The 18,342-nt window shown below is 36.3% G+C and overlaps 4 protein-coding genes across 6 annotated transcripts; 2 read left to right on the top strand and 2 right to left on the bottom strand.

Moving 5' to 3' along the window:
* Positions 1-218: 218 nt before the first annotated feature.
* LOC143596333 (magnesium-chelatase subunit ChlD, chloroplastic-like) lies at positions 219-4,530 on the bottom strand. Of its 2 annotated transcripts, XM_077075129.1 has the most exons (14): positions 4,411-4,530; positions 3,686-3,770; positions 3,291-3,607; positions 3,073-3,196; positions 2,769-2,861; positions 2,550-2,645; positions 2,020-2,148; positions 1,710-1,916; positions 1,484-1,639; positions 1,278-1,385; positions 1,050-1,184; positions 803-958; positions 592-712; positions 219-520 (listed from the first exon to the last, which is right to left on the bottom strand). In XM_077075129.1, exons 4-14 carry the CDS (start codon positions 3,181-3,183, stop codon positions 435-437), a joined length of 1,398 nt encoding a protein of 465 aa, XP_076931244.1. In that variant the 5' UTR covers positions 3,184-3,196; positions 3,291-3,607; positions 3,686-3,770; positions 4,411-4,530; the 3' UTR covers positions 219-434. The 2 variants fall into 2 exon arrangements, with proteins under 2 accessions (XP_076931244.1, XP_076931243.1); XM_077075128.1 differs by lacking the exons at positions 3,686-3,770; positions 4,411-4,530 and having other exon boundaries at positions 3,073-3,191; positions 3,291-3,399.
* Positions 3,287-5,043, bottom strand: LOC143596325 (magnesium-chelatase subunit ChlD, chloroplastic-like). The gene is made up of 5 exons (XM_077075120.1): positions 5,034-5,043; positions 4,719-4,831; positions 4,458-4,594; positions 3,686-3,770; positions 3,287-3,607 (listed from the first exon to the last, which is right to left on the bottom strand). The coding sequence occupies exons 1-5, from the start codon at positions 5,041-5,043 to the stop codon at positions 3,287-3,289; spliced, it is 666 nt and encodes a 221-aa protein (XP_076931235.1).
* A 1,941-nt stretch (positions 5,044-6,984) lies between these two features.
* On the top strand, positions 6,985-11,407 carry LOC143596324 (arginine biosynthesis bifunctional protein ArgJ, chloroplastic-like). The gene is made up of 17 exons (XM_077075119.1): positions 6,985-7,053; positions 7,915-8,040; positions 8,825-8,948; positions 9,024-9,097; positions 9,185-9,229; positions 9,322-9,372; positions 9,438-9,506; positions 9,593-9,651; positions 9,784-9,853; positions 9,940-10,020; positions 10,110-10,196; positions 10,288-10,410; positions 10,507-10,569; positions 10,690-10,767; positions 10,855-11,000; positions 11,091-11,161; positions 11,241-11,407. The coding sequence occupies exons 1-17, from the start codon at positions 6,985-6,987 to the stop codon at positions 11,321-11,323; spliced, it is 1,419 nt and encodes a 472-aa protein (XP_076931234.1). The 3' UTR covers positions 11,324-11,407.
* Positions 11,408-15,590: 4,183 nt separating this feature from the next.
* Positions 15,591-16,757, top strand: LOC143596329 (uncharacterized). Of its 2 annotated transcripts, XM_077075123.1 has the most exons (3): positions 15,591-15,823; positions 15,899-16,002; positions 16,123-16,757. In XM_077075123.1, the coding sequence occupies exons 1-3, from the start codon at positions 15,619-15,621 to the stop codon at positions 16,564-16,566; spliced, it is 753 nt and encodes a 250-aa protein (XP_076931238.1). In that variant the 5' UTR covers positions 15,591-15,618; the 3' UTR covers positions 16,567-16,757. The 2 variants fall into 2 exon arrangements, with proteins under 2 accessions (XP_076931238.1, XP_076931237.1); XM_077075122.1 differs by having other exon boundaries at positions 15,591-16,002.
* The last annotated feature ends 1,585 nt before the right edge of the window (positions 16,758-18,342 follow it).

Below are 18,342 nucleotides of genomic sequence, written 5' to 3'. Positions count from 1 at the left end.
GGAACAAAGTAGCTAAACAGGAAGTGGTCCAACCGGGTTGGAGTTGCTCAAAGTGTATTGCAATTTATAAATTGCAAAAAACCATTTTAACTATTATATTTAAATATCTGTTTGTTACTAATTGATATTGTTTTTAATCACAGTTATCACTGTTCATTATTTATTAGAAGAATGGATAAAAATTTGTCTGCGTGTCAAATAGACCAGACCCAACAGAGTTCCATCCTCATTAAAAATGATCAAATCCGCCTTGCCCCCACACATTGATTCCTACCAAACACAGGTCTCAAAACAACAGATTGTTTCACACTTGGATATACACAAGTTACAATATGAACATGCTCAAAAAACATTGAATGATACCAATCTATCAGTTTTGTCTCGCATTTAGTGAAAACAAAAACCACAACAGATAAAACTACAATTTGTATGATTCAAGAGTTCTTCAAACTTGATAAAGCATCCTTTGTTGCAGCAGATATAACAGCATCCGAAGCATTAGGCAGATAATAATATTTCCCTGGTAAATTAACAACACAAATATCAGCAATCAACCAAATTACACAACAGTTTGGCATCACAAAATCATACCTTGAGCCACTCGCGCAATCTCCTTGGCAAAACCAGTTGAAACAAACTTATTTTCCGTATCAATTACGAGCAGCGACATTCCTGCTTTGTAAATTTTACCAGCCACTTCAAGTATCTCATCCTTCAAATATCACACGACAAAATCAATCAATATACGATTATTCCAATGTGTTATTCTTTTGTGCATCTTTTACTTTATAAATGAAATAACCTTCAATTCTTGAGAAGAAGGCTTTGGTGCATCTGAAGCCATTTCAGGATCATTGGATCTTTGGAGTGAAATATTTGCTCTACCGTCCGTTATTGCTACAATCATTATACGGCCCACATCTCCACTTTTCTCTGCATTCATCCCAACCCGAACCGCCTTACCAGATTCCAAATAACCATATAATATGATTATATAAATAAATAAGTAATTTCTTTTAGAAACTAGGACCATAATTTTATAAAGTTACCGTGGTGAGTCCATGAGCAAGTGGAGATCCTCCACCACATGGAAGTCTCTCGAGTCGTTTTCGAGCCATAGAGATGGATCTAGAAGGTGGCAAAAGAACTTCTGCAGCGTCTCCACGAAATGGAATTATTGCAACCTTTAAGTTTTCAACAATTTTGAAAAAAGATAAAGAGAAATTCAGATTATTGCAACACATAAAATGAAGGGTTGCAAAGAACAATACTATTACCTGATCTCTGCTTGTATAGCTCTCTGCTAATAGTTTAAGTGCTGCACCTTTTGCATTCTGCATTCGGTTTAATGCCATGCTTCCACTAGCATCAACTACAAATATAACCTGTGCCACGTGTAAAAAGAAACTTATATTAAAAAAAACACATTTACATAGTTTTATTTGTTTGTAGCCCTATGAACATCAAGAGGTAGTTAACTTACCAATGCACCTGCTTTACGGGCCATTCTTTTAGCTCTCATGTCTGTTTTCTCTACAAAAACTTTTCTAATCTTTTGCGAGTCTTTTTCCCTACGCAATTTTTGATACGGTGCAGCTGCTCTTAATGTTGCATCAACAGCTAAACGTTTAACCGGGCCCTGTTTAAAGTCAACATATAAGGTTTACTAAAAAAGTCAAATGATTATTACAATCTATGAAATCTATTACCTTGGGAAGCATTGGTTTGATATATCGACCTCTGTCCTCTGAGAAAATTACATTCTTAGCCCTGCCGGCTTTCCCCTTTCTTCTTTGTGCTTGTTGTGCAAAGAAGAGAAGCTTATCATCCACGAGACCCCCTTCTGCATCAAAGATAAATTCTTCAGGTATCTCTGGTTGCTTTTCATTCTCCTCATCATCTTCATTATCTTCTTCCTGTTAATACAACAAAGCTCCCAATATCAGCATACGCCCAAAACTGGCAACAGTTTAATAAGAATAATAATTTGATCATTTTAGGTTTATTTGAAGTGGAGACCTCTTCCTCTTCTTCTTGGCCCTCAGAATCCTGATTTTGAGGTGGGGGAGGAGGGGGTGGCGGTTGCTGCTGTTGCTGGTCTGGTGGTGTCTCGGTTAATATTGAGCGGGGAAGAATTACAAGTTCTACCTGCCATTACATAGCCAGAAAGTGAAATGATGAAATTTAACCGACATCCTTTTACGGTACTAGTGAAATGCCTGCTGAATAAAATGGGCTATGTAATTTCTTTTGCTTAAATTATGTCCAGTTGTTCAAGTTTAGATGATCAACCATGTGGTATTGCATCCATTAGGTTAAAAACACAGCATAGCATTCTATTTGTATAATGAAAAAACTTGCTGATAGTTTCTATATTATAAACTTGTATCTTACAATATACAAAGATAATATCTCAATCCAGTGCCCTTATAATATACTGTGTTGTGATTCGTTTTCCTTAATATGCAAAAAGCATAAAAAAGTAGAGCAAGAGTTTCAAATAAAAACAATTCAGTGGAAAACAAATAAGTCAAAAATAAGATCCTTACAGCTTTCTTCAGGTCATCCACGTTGACTTTTTCACAACCTTCAAAAGCAGCTAAACATTTGGCAACACGTGCAGCATATAGTTCAGCCCTGTGTCCCTGTATAGCCCTCAAAAGTTTTACCATTATTTCTGTTCAATCATCTTTGTTTGAGTGATTATGTTTCAGATATCTTTTAGCCTTTTGAGAGATGTCTAATACTAAGAGTAACACAAGGCTAACCTGGCAACCACCACGAAGAGCTTCCATCACAAGGTACTTCAGTTGCTCTCTACTAACGGTTACATCCTTCAAATATTCCCTTGCCAAAATAATCTGTAAATTAACAGCAAGCAGAATGTTTTGTAACATATTTAACCATCAGTTAACACACCATTTAGCCACAAATACTTTTATTACAGTTATGTATGCCGACTACTCCGCTTTGATAAGTTAAATCATATTGTGTATATTCAAGTTACTCTAATTTAACATGAAATTAATAAAATTTAACTTGAATAGATTGAAGAGTCAGTTGCATGAGTACCTGAGTCTTTGCAGAGTCAGTTTCTTCCTCCATCATTTTAAAAACCTCATTACTTTGTTCTTGAAACTGTGTTGCAATCCCTACTGCAGCAACACGATCCTCAAAACTCATTGGAAGATCTGCACTGCAGAATCAAGATTTCATTGATAGAAACTTATAAAGGCCAGCAAATTCTACCTTAAATTCATATATAAACTACGTGCAACTAAGAAGTCTACCTTAAATTGATTGCGATACGGTCCAGTAAATGTTCACGTACAACACCCTCTTCTGGATTATAAGTAGCAATTAACAACGGCTTGCACGGGTAGCGAAAGCTGATTCCTTCTCTTTCAATAATATTAACACCATCCGTCAACACATTAAGAAGCAAATTGCTTATTCCCTCATCCAGTAAGTTGATTTCATCAACATAAAGAACTCCTCTATGTGCTTCAGCCAAAAGCCCAGGCTGGAATACAGTGGTTCCAGTTCTCACAGACTCTTCAACATCAACAGATCCAATTAACCGATCTTCTGTAACGCCAAGTGGAATCTGCATAAAAAGGTAACATATAAAGAAGATGATGGTAGTAATTAGTGAAGTATCAAAAAATTTTCCAACTGAAAATACCTGCACGAACGGTGATCTGACTACTTGAGTCTTGATGTTACCAGAAGAGTCATATTCAACTTTATCAGCAAGCCCATCTTCCCACCTAATAAAAGAACATAAAGTTGGTTAGTGGGTTGTTAGTAACACAAAAATTGCTAAAGATATATGCAAAGGAAAATTCTAAAATAGGCATGTCGACCAAAAATTTATCTAAAATACACATGAAAAGTTTACTTTTAGTGAATCAAGAAAATAGACCAATCACAATGAGACACATAAGATGTTTAGGCTCCATTGGGCCGGCACTGAAAACAATGGAAAGCTAACGTGTCTGAACCCTTTTCTGACACTTGTCCCAAACCGTCCACATAGGAATGAATTCGTGGGACGTTGATGCACTTCTGAGCCTAAGCACACTGCTCTATTCAACCTCAATAGACGTACTCAGCACCCTTTGAGCCTAGACCCTAATACTTAGGCACCTCTAGAGCCTAAGCACTCTATCCTATTGTTTCTCATGTTTTCCGGTGCCTGTCCAAATGGTGCCTAACCAGGGACTAGCCTATTGATTAGTTTTGAAAAGGAAAATTAATAATAATGCGTATTTTGGATAGATTTATGATCAAAAATGCGTATTTTAAAAATTTTTCCTTGTGTAGACTATAGGATCAAATGATTATAAAGGTGAATATTATAAACATAGGTTCATATAACTACTGTAAAGATTTGGCAAGCTTACTTACTCTTCGGGACAGGATGGATCAGCATTTGAAAATGAACCAATAACCACCTCAATAGGAGGCAGAATAGCATGCAGTCCGCACCGCACGCCATAACAGTTTTGGCGGTACCTCGTTTGCCGGAGATAGCAATGCCTCCAATTTCACGGTCAATAGCCCCAAGCAAAAGAGCAGTTTTAATAGCATCCTACATACATACATACATACATACATACATACATATAATAATAATAATAATAACCTAACTGATTGGCATAATAATAATAATTTGTGAATAAATTAAAAAATGAGAGAGGAAATGAGGTAGTTACCTGTCCAACTACTGCAGCGAGTGGGAAGTACTGTCTGCCGTAAGAAGTAGAGTTGGAATCGACTCCGACGGAGACGGTGACGGTGACGGCGCCATTGGTGGATTCTAGAGTTGCTGATGCACGAATGCGGAAGCAGCAGCGATGTTTGATTTTAAGCGCAGAGGAGGAGTGTAGATTGAAATTGAAGGATGTGATGGGGAGTATGAATGGATTGTGGTTTGTTAGTGTTAATGAAGTGGAAGCTGGAGATGATTGCAGTATGGAACAAAAGAGTGAAGGATGGTGGTTCTGCTTCTTATCTGGTGGTTGGATTACCGTTATCCATAACAGATCTCCTCGTGTCTGTCTTGTTACTACAATCAATTTATTTGTTTTTATTACGGATATTGGTTTTTAATACTCGTAACTTTCACTCGTTGGTTTTTGGCTGGCTGATAATACTTTCAGCTTTTACTTTGTCATTCACCACTTCAAACTTTGACCATATATGTTTTTGTCACTCTCTCGTTAATGGTCGACTAACGTCGTTAGTGGAGATGCTGATTTGAATGTTTATTTAACTGAGTTGCCATGCTTATGCTTTATACGTGAGTCCCACAAGGCCATCTCATCTTCTTTTTCATCATATTAGCCCTAGCCATCTTCACCTCCACTGACCAACCTCTACTGCCACCACCACTCATCCTCCAACTCCTCCACAACAGACCTCCTCCATTCACCAAATTACATTCATACACGAGTGACAAAACACAAATATGGTCAAACTTGGGAATGGTGGGTGACAAAGTGAAAGTTGGAAGTGTTATCTGCCAACGAGGGAGACTTAGGAGTATTAACAAACACACCTTTTACTATTATGATTATGATTGTATTATTTATATACTTTAATTTAAATACAAATATTATGTATTTATACATCAATTTCATGTATTTATGCTTTCATTTCATGTATTTCTAAGTCATAATTTTAGCCTGAATTTTATTTTGGTTATTAACTAAACCAAACGGAAAACCAAAATCTTAACCAAATAAACCAAACTGTGCACACCCCTACATGCTGGCAATGAGCAGGTATTGATGACTCCAGTTCTATACACGGTGTAAAATCGGGTTTCATTCCTAGCCAAATAACCGTCATGTAATCACCTGGTATAATTATTTGTTGAAATTATCCGTTGAGATTTCAAAAAAATATATTATAGTTTGCTTTTTTTATATATAAATTTATTAGCCAAGAAAATTGAAAATATAAAAACTAAACAAAAGTGAATTACCAAGGACAGAAAAATTTATTTGTCTACAAGTAGTTCGGATAATCAATCAAGTATCATCTAATACCACACCCGTCTTATACTTGTGAAATTTTCTAAACTACCCTTATAAGTAATACGCTAATATGCATTTACTCCTGTTTTGTAACTTTACTTCCATGATCTGAACACAAATCTGCCTTTGGGTGAAGATTCCTCCTCCCGCTTAATGCTTTTCGGTTTTGGAATTACTAGAGTACCTAAAGAAGATCTTTGACATTACTTTTTGGGTCATTTGGCTTTCAAAAAACGCGTTAATTTTCAACAATACTCACCCTTCCATGAACAAGACCACTGGCGACATAAAAGGCCTCGTCCTTTTACCAGACCAAGTTGAAAACTCTAGACTGTGAGGAATAAAGCTGCTTTAATTATTCAAATTTTTTGTCCTTTCCTAACGCTCCTTACTGATATATCCATCTTTCAAAAAATAATAATAATAATAATAATAATAATAAAATAAACCTAATATGCATGATTCGAAGGGAACATACAACTATACAAGTGTGATGCATGATAGATCATGGGGTTTGGTAACAAAAGTCAAAGTAGAAAAAATTAGGGTAAAAAGTCAGTGGTTAAAAGTGAAAAGCATCGCCAGCAGCAGCAAAGCAACCCCACTACACACACTGCAACACTTTCCTGCTGCTGAGCATTTTAAACCTAATAACTCTCTGTCCGCCGACTACAAGAAAAGAAAGCAGATATGTCATTGTGTGTTCCTCTCCAATTCGTTACCCTTAAACAGACTTCATACTTCAATTCTCCAAAGGTCAGTCAGTCAGTCTTCATTCAAAACTTACTTCATTTATACATACATACATACATACATGCAGTTGCTTGTTTTCTGCTTACTGCATCTTTAGTTAGTAGCCTGTTACCCAAACAACTCTACCCTTTTTAGGTATTGATCAAAATATGTCTTTTTATTGGATCGATCAAATCACCATCAAAATATGCTTCCTGCCCCAACAACAAATTCTCTAGAACCCGAAGCCGTGCCCGCTGTTGCTTTGAAAGACTATGTTCGACTTGATTCAGTCTCCATTATCCTTCGCAATTCTTTTCTAAGGCCCTGAAATTGTTAGTTTTAAGTGGGAAGCAAGAGCCTGATCGGTTGGAGCCGTGGATAGATTTGATTGTATCCTTCCATGGGCATGGCGGGCCAGCTTTGAACCACTTCATAAGCAATGCCCGGTTTACCGAGCCCCCTTGCTTTTCTGGTGCTAGTATTCTGCCCCCATGCTATCTAAGAGATCTTCCTTAATTGCTCATAGCCACCCCATAGGAACCGCCATCGTGTACTTTCTAGGTCGTCAATAACCTGTTGAAGGGCCCTTAAAAGAGAGAAATAATACAGTGGAAGGCTGCCAAAAACACCCTTTTCGTTTGTAACAGTGTTATTATTATTAATGAGAAACATGGTGAAAAGCCTATTGAATAAACTATAAACCGGGGGAAATAGGTAATTTCAGTGTCACTTTTATTAATATTTTTTTTCTGTCTTAACAGTAATCTGAATCACTTGATCCAAAATATTGTAATCTGAATATCATATTCACTATTTAGGAATGAATGTAAAACACGCTACTTTGAAACAGAACTGAGATCAATCTAATATCATTCAGGAAGGAAGGCACACTGTTCATAGAATGAGGAGTAATCTTATTATTCAGTTTTGTAGTTTGATCAAAGATAGATTAAAGTAAGCTGATTATACTTAGAAATTTGAGGTTGAGATAGCTTGAGGTGTAACTAAAAAACGTGTAATGGTTATGATACTGTAACATAATATGTAAGTTTTTCTACTCTCCAAGTCTCCATGTGATTTGAGAATTAAGAAACCAACAATTTTTACATGAACATATTTCTGTGCTTTTCTGCAGCTATTAGGCTCGTTCACTTCTCCAAAAAGAGATTTTAGAGTACTTGCCATGTCATCTGTTGTAAAAGAGGCATCAAAGTTCATCCCAGCAGCTCCAATATTTTTGCCTGAAGGACCATGGAAGCAGGTAATGGATTTCACTATTTTTATATGCCCCCAAAAAAACCATTTAAGTTTCTTATATGCTTATACCATGATGATTCTTTAAATAGTTTTCTATATCTATTGTTTATAATTTATTTCAGCTTATTGTGTTGCTGGATTTCACGATCTCTTACAAATAGGGGTGTAAATGAGCCAAGCCGAGCGTGGCTCGTTTGAATTACAAGAGCTTGAGCTCAGCTCGTTTCAAGCCCATTTTCTATAGCTCGGATCATGAGTCGTTCTTCATGCTTGGCCTCGTCTCATTTATTATTTATTGATTGATTAATGTACATTTTTTATTATTTTTATATATTTTGATGAAAACCTTAAACAAGCCTAACTTTTGCTCGAGCTCATGCTGCACCTTAAATGAGCCGAAGCTCGTCTCGAGCTCAGCTGTGTAGTGTGAAATTAATACAAAGAATTCCAAACTAATTAAAACTTGCAAACACACAAAGCTCAAGGATGCTGAACGATCTCCCCATGAAAAGTGGGAGCTCGGGCTCGATAACTAAACGAGCTTTGTTTTTCGGCTCAATTCGAGCTTTTTAGCTATCCGATCTCGAGTAGATCGGGAGCGGCTCTGCTTGAGTGCTTGTTTGCACCGCTACTTACAATCACAACAGAAACACTCTTTTTTATGCATCACTTAATCAACATAATGTCCCTACCATGCTTTTAATATATGAGTTCTTTTATTAACATAATTTTGACCTTTTGTTTTCTTAATTTGATATGATCTTGAATAAACGATTTTAACTCTAAAGATTGATGGTGGAGTTACGGCTGCTGAGGGATTCAAAGCTGCAGGAATGTATGGTGGATTGAGAGCTTTAGGAGAGAAGCCTGATCTTGCACTCGTCACTTGTGATGTAGATGCTGTAGCTGCAGGTTTGTACTAATCTATTATCTAGTTATGTTGACCTTTAATTGACCGCTGACATGCTATTGCTTGACTTTCTTCAGGGACATTTACTAAAAATGTGGTTGCAGCGGCACCTGTTCTTTACTGCAAAAAAGTTTTAGAAAAATCTAAAACAGTGAGTTTTCCGTTCTCTTTAACTATGTTTTTGAGTACCAAAACTCTTTGAACATATTATACTGATATTAATTATGCAACATTTTAGGCTCGTGCAGTGTTGATAAATGCTGGTCAAGCAAACGCGGCAACGGTAACTTTTACTTGGAATATTTGATTTAAATTCATGATTTATGAAACTTGTATGGTGATTCTAGATTTGAGAAATAATATGACGACTTACAGGGGGATGCAGGTTACCAAGATGTAATAGATTGTTCAAATGCTCTTTCTAAGGTATGTGAAATGCTGAAATTTGGTAGGTTTTTATTTTTATATTTTCTTATTTGACAATTCTACAGTTACTTCAAGTGAGTCCAGATGAAATTTTGATAGAATCAACTGGTGTGATAGGGCAGCGAATAAAGAAGGTATATAATAAATTAATAAAATAATCATAACAATAAGTTAATGTTAAATTTTTAAGCACGTGATTAACTTATCATGTTACGTGCAGGAGCCTCTTCTCAATTCACTTCCTAAATTAATTAGTTTGCTTTCATCAAGCGTTGAAGCGTAATGCTCTAATCCATAACTCATGCAGTCAGATTTTGTTTTTGTTTTTCGTTTATTGAATATTATTATTATTTTCTTTGAAAATTTAAATTGATAATTTCAATTAATAAAATTTTAATGATGCGTTTGCAGAGCAGATTCTGCTTCTGTGGCAATAACCACCACTGATCTTGTGAGCAAGAGTGTGGCAGTAGAGTTTGAGGTATGTATATATGTGTTATTTATCACTTAAGATTCAATTTTAGATTATGTTTGCTTATTCTCATCTGTTTTAACGATATTTTGCAGGTTGGTGGCACCCGCATAAGAATAGGGGGAATGGCAAAAGGTTCTGGAATGATTCACCCAAATATGGGAACACTTCTTGGTGTATGTAACATGTTGTAAATAGTTTGTTAAAAAAAAAAAGAACTAATAGTCTGAAATGGTCTTTTCTCATTTCTGCTTGTTATTTTCAGGTTATAACAACTGATGCTCTTGTAGATTTTGATGTCTGGAGAAAGATGGTACAGATTGCTGTAAATCGAAGTTTTAACCAGATTACCGTGAGTGTAACCATTGAAAAATAAACTTAATTCTGATTTATGAGTATGGAGGGGTATTTTAGACATTTAGCTTCTGTGTTAAACTTTGTAGGTAGATGGAGATACAAGCACAAATGATACCATCATTGCGTTGGCTAGTGGTCTCTCTGGATCAAACAAGATATCTGCACTGCACAGTCCCGAGGCAACACAATTGCAGACATGTCTTGATGCGGTATGTTTGAATGCTAATTTTACCTAAAAGTTGACATTTTGGCACATAATTTTTTAAATTTATTTCTACGTGTGTTGCTTAAATCTTGATCGTCAGGTAATGCAAGGACTTGCCAAATCAATAGCTTGGGACGGAGAAGGCGCAACATGCCTTGTAGAGGTCTCTACATAACTCGATCATAATTTGTTTGTCACGAAAACTTAAAACTTATGCACTAAAAATAATGTTCAAAGAATTATTCTTGAATTTCCTGTGTATTTATAGAAGGCAGTTGTGCAGGTCTCGGTTACTGGTGCAGGCAGTGAAGCTGAAGCAGCAAAGATTGCACGCTCTGTGGCGTCCTCTTCACTCACCAAGGCATGATAGTTTATACATCTGTTAAAATTTATGATTTATGTTAAGGTTTAACGCTGGATAATAAATGATGCGTTCGTTTCATTACAGGCTGCAATCTATGGCCGGGATCCAAATTGGGGACGGATTGCTTGCGCTGCAGGGTATGCAGGAATTCCATTCGACTCAAATGCACTCAGAATAGCACTTGGGGATATCTTACTTATGGAGGGAGGTCAACCGCTTTCATTTGACAGGTAATACACACACATATATACATATACGGTTCTACACACAAACAGATATATGTTGATTGTTAAATGCTACAAAACCTGGGCTTTTTTCAGGTCAGCAGCTAGTAATTACCTCAAGGAGGCAGGTGATGCTCATGGCACTGTCAAAATTCAAATTTCCATAGGTATGTTTCTTGGTTAAGTACTTCAACAGGTTTGCATACAAAGCGGCTTCTTTCGTAACTATTTTTCATTTTTTAATAGGTGATGGACCAGGAACGGGAGTAGCTTGGGGATGCGATTTAAGTTATGATTATGTGAAGATTAATGCCGAGTACACCACCTAGGGACTTCATTATGTACTAAGATCAGAAGGTCTATTTATACTTGAGTCTTTAATCAAGACATTAATAAATAAAATGGTTCAGTTCTAGATCTTCTAGTTTTCACATTATATCTTTTAGAATGTGTATATTGGTTTTTATTAAGTCCAAATATCGACGTTTGGCCACTGCCGTCTGCCGGTCCCAACTAACGAATTGGCTGCAGATGGTCCCAACTTAACTTTTTTGTTCCCAACGGTCCGCGACTAACATAATCCTAACGCCGTTAGTTGGCGTTAGTTGCAGGTCGCCGGAAAAGTCACCTTTTCTTTTGAGAAACACCACCTGAACACTGCCACACCACCAATTGACTCACTACCAACCAACCACCACCAATTGACTCACCACCAACCAACCACCACCACACCACCAATTGACTCACCACCAACCAACCACCACCACTTGAGCACCACCAGCCGATTCTGACGATGGTTCTAGGGTTCCGGCGACTTCAATAATTGGGACTTTTATTAGAAAAAGGTTCCTAAAAGTCCGATGCAAAGTTACAAAGATGTTTTGGACAAAAATGTTTGAGTTTTCTGGAAAAAAAATGTGAGTTTTCCGGCGACATGCAATTAATGATTTAATGGTTAGGATTATGTTAGTCGCGGACTGTTGGGAACAAATACGTTAAAAGTTGGGACCATCAGGAGCCAATCGTTAGTTTAGGACTAACAGAGACCAAAAGATAATAATGGGGATTAATAAAAACCAATCACCTTTAGAACATAATGCAAAAGTCCATCCAGCCATTTGTGCAACATAATTATAGACGGATTTAAGACTAGGAACTTTCATAATCAATGTATCAACTGAAGAAAGACAACCTGAATATCCTGTACGAGTATACGTTCTAAACCATGATCGGGTTCAATTTTTACGGGCCTATCGGTCTTGGTTCGCTATGTGGCCAATGATCATCCATAAGGAAGTTCCCTAGGGGAAATACATATGACATGGTGTACGTGTCTACATATGTAATACTTAACTTTCATATACATGTATAAAATACTTACGGGTGAAGCACGTCTTGTCTAATATTCTTCCTCGCCCTCTCTGTCTTCCATATCAACACCACATCATATTTTTTAAATCTTTCACAGTCTTTCTCCTAAAGCAGTGGTGTTGTCTTTACCTTCCCTAAACCTCTTTTTAAATAAGTAATATTAAATAATTATATATATTTAAAAAAAATGTAATGTAAACGGAAAATAAAATACATTTCATAATCAAAACAAACAAAAATAAAAAGATATATTGTTTTCTAGATTTTTAAATATATATTGTTTAATTATAGATTTTTTAAAGTATATTTATTTATACATTATATAATAGTATTTTTTTTTAAATAAGAGTGTTGCTGTTCCTACGTCACCCAAACTAAAGCACACTGCCTCCAACTTAAATAAAGCTATGATTTGACATCCTAACCTTCAAAATCCCGTTTAATGAATCCTCAAACGTTTGTTTGAAAAGCATGGGATAATAATTTGACATTTTAAGCTTCAATCGACCGTTTGACTAATTCCTCGAAATGACTATATGAAAAATGGTGTGTATAATGCATATAGAATAAAAATAAATAAATATATTTGTTTTCAGGTTATGCATCAACCTTATATGAGGACGTACCCGATTAGAGGTGGGCAAACCGGGTTTTTCCATGAATCGGGTTAGGTCAACAAAGTCAAAAACTGGGTTGGGTTCTAGGTATGGTCGGGTTTTTGACCTGGTTTGTCCGGCTTTTATCAGGTTTTGGCTGGGTCAAGTTCGGGTTTTGGCCGGTTAGAGGTGGAACCTGTTTGGGGTTCGGTTACAGTTTCTCTAACAAACTAAAACATGATTCGTACCCGCAAGTCGAGTATACCGGGTCTAGTTCTAGGTTTTATGCTCACCTCTATCAACTAGAGGTGTACAAAACTGTTTTTTTTTTTCAAAACCAAACCGGTTTGGGTTTTTGCCTGTTCAAAACCGATTTGACCCAAACCAAACCGGTTTAAGCATAGAATTAGTTGAACTAATCCAGACCGGTTTGGACCAAAAAAACCCGGTTAGATTGTGAAATAACCAAACCGCTATACAAATCGGCAGTTTGGCTCGGTTTGACAGAAACCTGTTTCAGAAACACACCGGTCCGGTTTGGTTTTCCGGTTAACCGGTTTTTTTTACACCCGATCCGCATGTGAACTTGAGCCCATAATTATCTTATCTTACGAGCCCATAGATATATCAACAGACCCAGCCCAAATCCATTGTCGGAAGCTCAGGCGTTGACCAAGGCGTCTGGTATACGTGTTTATCCATCCGTCCATCCATTCATATATATCCAGACGGCACAAATGATTTGAAGCTAACCCTTGTTTCTAGCCATGCTCTTCGATCTACATCATCCACCTTCAAATCAGCTTATTAGCTTCTCCACCAATCAAATCCTCTTTCAATTTGCTCTTCAGATCCAGTAATAATAATAATAATAATAACAAAATCAGCGTGTTTTTAGGGTTTGGTGTTCGTTCGTGTAAATTTAGGGGTTGAAGAGCATCGAACAATGCCTTCGGTGCTTTCACTCGATTATTATATCATTATTCCTCCTCCTCCTTTAGCTAACACCGGTCGTCGGCAGCGTTTGAAACCTCGGCTTGAGAAAGGTGATCGTCGTGGTAATCTTCTTATTATTAGTAGTTAACAATCCGCCCCTTTTTCTTCCTTTAATTAGTAATTTTTATATCACCACCGCCTCAATTAGCTTATATCAGATCTCGTTCGATAATCAAACACCGCCTCAAGAGATACATACAAGACTGTTTGTATTGTTTTCTGCAGATCTCACCTTCTTATAAAGGTACAATCTTTTTTTCTGTTACTTTGATTTTGTATATGTGTATGAATTAAGAGGATCTTGCTGAGTTTCTTGATAACTATATTGGATGCCATTTATGAAACCATATATTCTGGTTTTGATTGCGATTAGATGTTTGTTTGTTTAACAAAACATGCATCTGTTGTATATTTGTATTACATACTTTGATGCCCATGATGTCATTTGTTTTGGTAACCAAGATAAACGGTTAGGGACATAAGTTTCGCGGGTTTAGGTAATTGATGAATTTACGTAGGCAGATATCGGCAATTGGCTTTCATTACGTTATGGCTTACGCAACTTCAATAATAATAAAAACGGTAATAGACTAATGATGTTAGCACGCGAACGGATGCAATCGTCATCATCGCCGACACTATCAGCCCGGTGTCTAGTTTTCGCAATGCTCGTTATCTTTTTATTATTGTGTAATTAAATGGTTCAGTTTCGGGGAAAATGGTATAATGTTGACAGCGAAGCAATCTTTTAGCTCGCTATTCATGGAGTGTACCGTTATAATTTGAGATAAGATATGGATAACACAAAGTATGGTTTTTTATACTTCCGTACGTCATCAGTGATTTTATTACTCAAGTTCTGGTGTCTAATTGTCTATTGTTTGTATACGTTAACTTCACAAATAAGTTAAAATTTTGACCATGCAGGCCTGCTGTCCCAGTCCCGTCTCTAGTTTTTGCAAGGCTCATGCTTTTTAATAAAAAATGGTAAAATATTGAAGGCGAAGCAATCTTTTAACTCACTGTGCATAGAATATATTGTATTTTAAATAGGGATAGATATGGGTAGCACGAAATATTGTTTTGTATACTTTCTTACTTTTCTGCACCATCATTGATTTTACTGCTGAAGCTCTAGTGTCTGTTGTGTTTTACGTGAACTTCAGAATACGCTAAAATTATTACCATGCAACTAAAGTTCTGATACATGCTCCCATATGATAGCCTGGTATATACAAATTTGAACTGTTAATATTTATAATTAATATGCTTTTTTTGTTTTTACTGCCGGCTCACTGATATGGTTACATATATCTAAATTGGCAATTCCAAATAAAGAATAATAAAAGCATTATGTATACCTTGGCAACCGACCATGCTTTGGAACAGCTAATGCTAAAGGGGTTTTTTAAGTTTACATATGTCAATGAATATATTGAAATGGAAACTTACTAAGGACCTAAAGTATGGATAATCTTTGCACAGAAGTACAGAACTTATGAACACGTGTCACGCAGTTTTAGTTTTTTTTTTACATATTTTGCATGTTGTAAATAGCTTTTTGAGAAATCATGTTTCAATACGTTGACAGTTTGTTCCTTTTTGGATACAGGTTTCTTGCAAACTATTTTCAACCCGATTTCCGCTCTTGTTTGTTACCAATGGACATCTACCCTCACAGTGGATTTGCAGCTACTGATAACATAAATGATCATCATGGGTTTTGTAAGAACACAATCAAATCTCCTCATGGAGTCCTAAACCTTCTTTCTGTGGATGAACTCAGTGTTGATGTCACCAAGTTTCTTAACATTCAAGACACCACAGAAGAAGATTCAAGTTCATCAACACCACCCCTTAAGAAATGTGAGTTTCAGAAAAAGGACTTAATATTGACTCAATCTCCTAAAACATGTCTTAGTCAGCATGCATCGGCCTCAGGTAAAACTGTATCCCATCAAGACGTCATAATAAGTGAGTTATCAGCACATAGTGACAACATCAAATCTAGCGATCCATCTGGCTTCAGTTCCATATCTATGCCTGTAAGTATTTCCTTTTTACTAATTTATTGGATTAGTTCCATATCTATGCCTTCTATTGAAAAGAGTAGTTTTTTTTATTGTAATATCATATATTAGCACTTATATGTATATTTCTTACAGGCTCGTTTGAAGCCTGCGTCTGCAATGAAGGGTAGTCGTGAGAAACGGGGAGCAACTCCACCAGTGAAGTTAACAGTAAAGTGGGCCCCAGGCGTTTACGATCCGATTCCTACTTCAGTATCACATGTTGTCACCAACAACAGGTCTTCTTCAAAGCACAGCAGGAAGAGTTCAAAGAACAAGCAAAAGCATGCAAGCAAATCATCGCGTGGAAGCAAAAGTAAAGACAAAAGGCAAGTTAGAAAACGTGGTGGAAACTTTTCTTCTTCGGGTGTGAGTTACAAGTTTGAACATGAAGAAGAGTTTGTTGATTATCATGAAAACGAGCAGCAGCCAGGTGGCAATAATTTTCGTGTTGGGAATTCGGAACAGTTATGTGGAAGTAGCTTTATGAAGAGGTATGGAACGAGCTTGCATTTATCGTCCGTTGCTGAAGCCACCTAGCTTTTTGGGATGAGAAACTGGTTTGTGTTACTTGTTTGTAAATAAATAATAAGATTGCAGTTTTGTTGGTTAGTGTCAAAACTTGGAAAATGATGGATACTTTAATTTCTGTAGATATTGTGTTTGGTATTCGCTGCTTCTGTATTGGTCGGGTGTTTGAAGCTCGGTTACATTGCATTCATTAGATAGCATACATATAAGATATATAACTTTAGAAAGAAATTTGATAAATTGGACAAACTACAAAAGTACAATATTTGGAATTATTATAGAATCAAAATCATTTCAATTGTCCAGAAAATTTAGATATTCCATTTACATACCGTAAAGTCTATTATGGACTATCGTAGGTGTACGATGAAAGGCCAATTACGTAACCTAAGATGCAAAGTTGTGATTATGGTTAGACGAGTTTGTTAGCAGTTTTTGAGTTATATTTTTCTGGTTATAAGTTATAACAGACAGAGAGTTATTCAATCCAAATTCATCCTTTACGTTTTGATGAGCTATATCAATTCGTTCTTGAGGAAATAAGGTGCATATGTTTTAATGTTGAATTGAAACGATGATTGCTTACGACGTAAGTGATCACAACTAACAAAGATGAAAACGACCATATGCCATGTGTGTCCCAACCCAAATAGTCAAGATGTGCCACTTATATAGAAGTTAGAAATCAAGCATCAATTCGTAATTGCTTACGGGATAAGACTTAGAAGCCAAGATCACGACATACCGCCATAATTGGAACTACACTATTTTATAAGATAACATCATACGCCGTGATCGTAATAAGATATACAACAAAAACAACCATACCCAATAAAATCTATCCATATCAAAGCTATTGGTATGGTTTGGGGATGGTAAACCATACCTCTATCCCCAAGAGATGGAGAGATTGCTTTCAGTAAGACCATCGGCTTAAAATGCCACCAGCACAACAAGAATAGAATGATTTAAAAAAGATGATAAACAATCACAATATTAGGAGAAGGACATAATCAAAAACACTTTGTCTATTACAATAATACATATATATACAAAAATTAGAAGCTAATTCTAGGAATAAATTTAATTACAATTATATGCAAGACATAACTTATTATGGAGAGAATTCTCCATCTTTGACTAGCCATGATTCGTGGGATTGTATTGATTATTACCCTTGATGTAGCATACCAAGCATAATACCAAAAAATATAGTACTAGCGCGCTAGTGTTCGTTTCAAAACCGTCATAGCTTCCAACTACCACTAACATACACCTAAAATCATAGAACAACGAACGGACACCATGATAGACAACATTTGCAAGTCTGCCTAAGATGTATACGCCTCTCTAAAGGTATTGGGACGGTAAAATAGTTGGGTAACAAATTTAGAAAACATAACTGGAACTTTTGATAAAATATCTTGTTATTTTGAAGTTATTTTACTAATCTCATGAAAATAATGTTAAAAGTGCCGGAAGGTTAATCAGTCATCATATGATGGCGTTGATAGCCGAAAGACAAGGGTACGTGCACCAATCGGCCGGTGTGCCGATGGTTGAGTGTTGTATGCCTTATATCCATGACTTGATGCAAAACTATTATCAAGCCAGGGTCTCACCAGAAGCAGTCTCTCTATTTCTACGGGGTAGAGGTAATGTTGTCTATATTTTACTCTCCTCAAATCCTATTAAAACTTTGCTATATATATATATATATATATATATATATATATATATAGCATGATATAATGTGATGACGAACTTGTTAAAGCTATCTTTGAT

The sequence above is a fragment of the Bidens hawaiensis genome, unplaced genomic scaffold (genome assembly GCF_021521415.1).
Source record: "Bidens hawaiensis isolate Kalapana, Puna unplaced genomic scaffold, B.hawaiensis_p1.1 tig00046234_1, whole genome shotgun sequence".
NCBI classification, from domain to species: domain Eukaryota; kingdom Viridiplantae; phylum Streptophyta; class Magnoliopsida; order Asterales; family Asteraceae; genus Bidens; species Bidens hawaiensis.
This window is presented reverse-complemented; position numbering and strand designations above follow the sequence as displayed.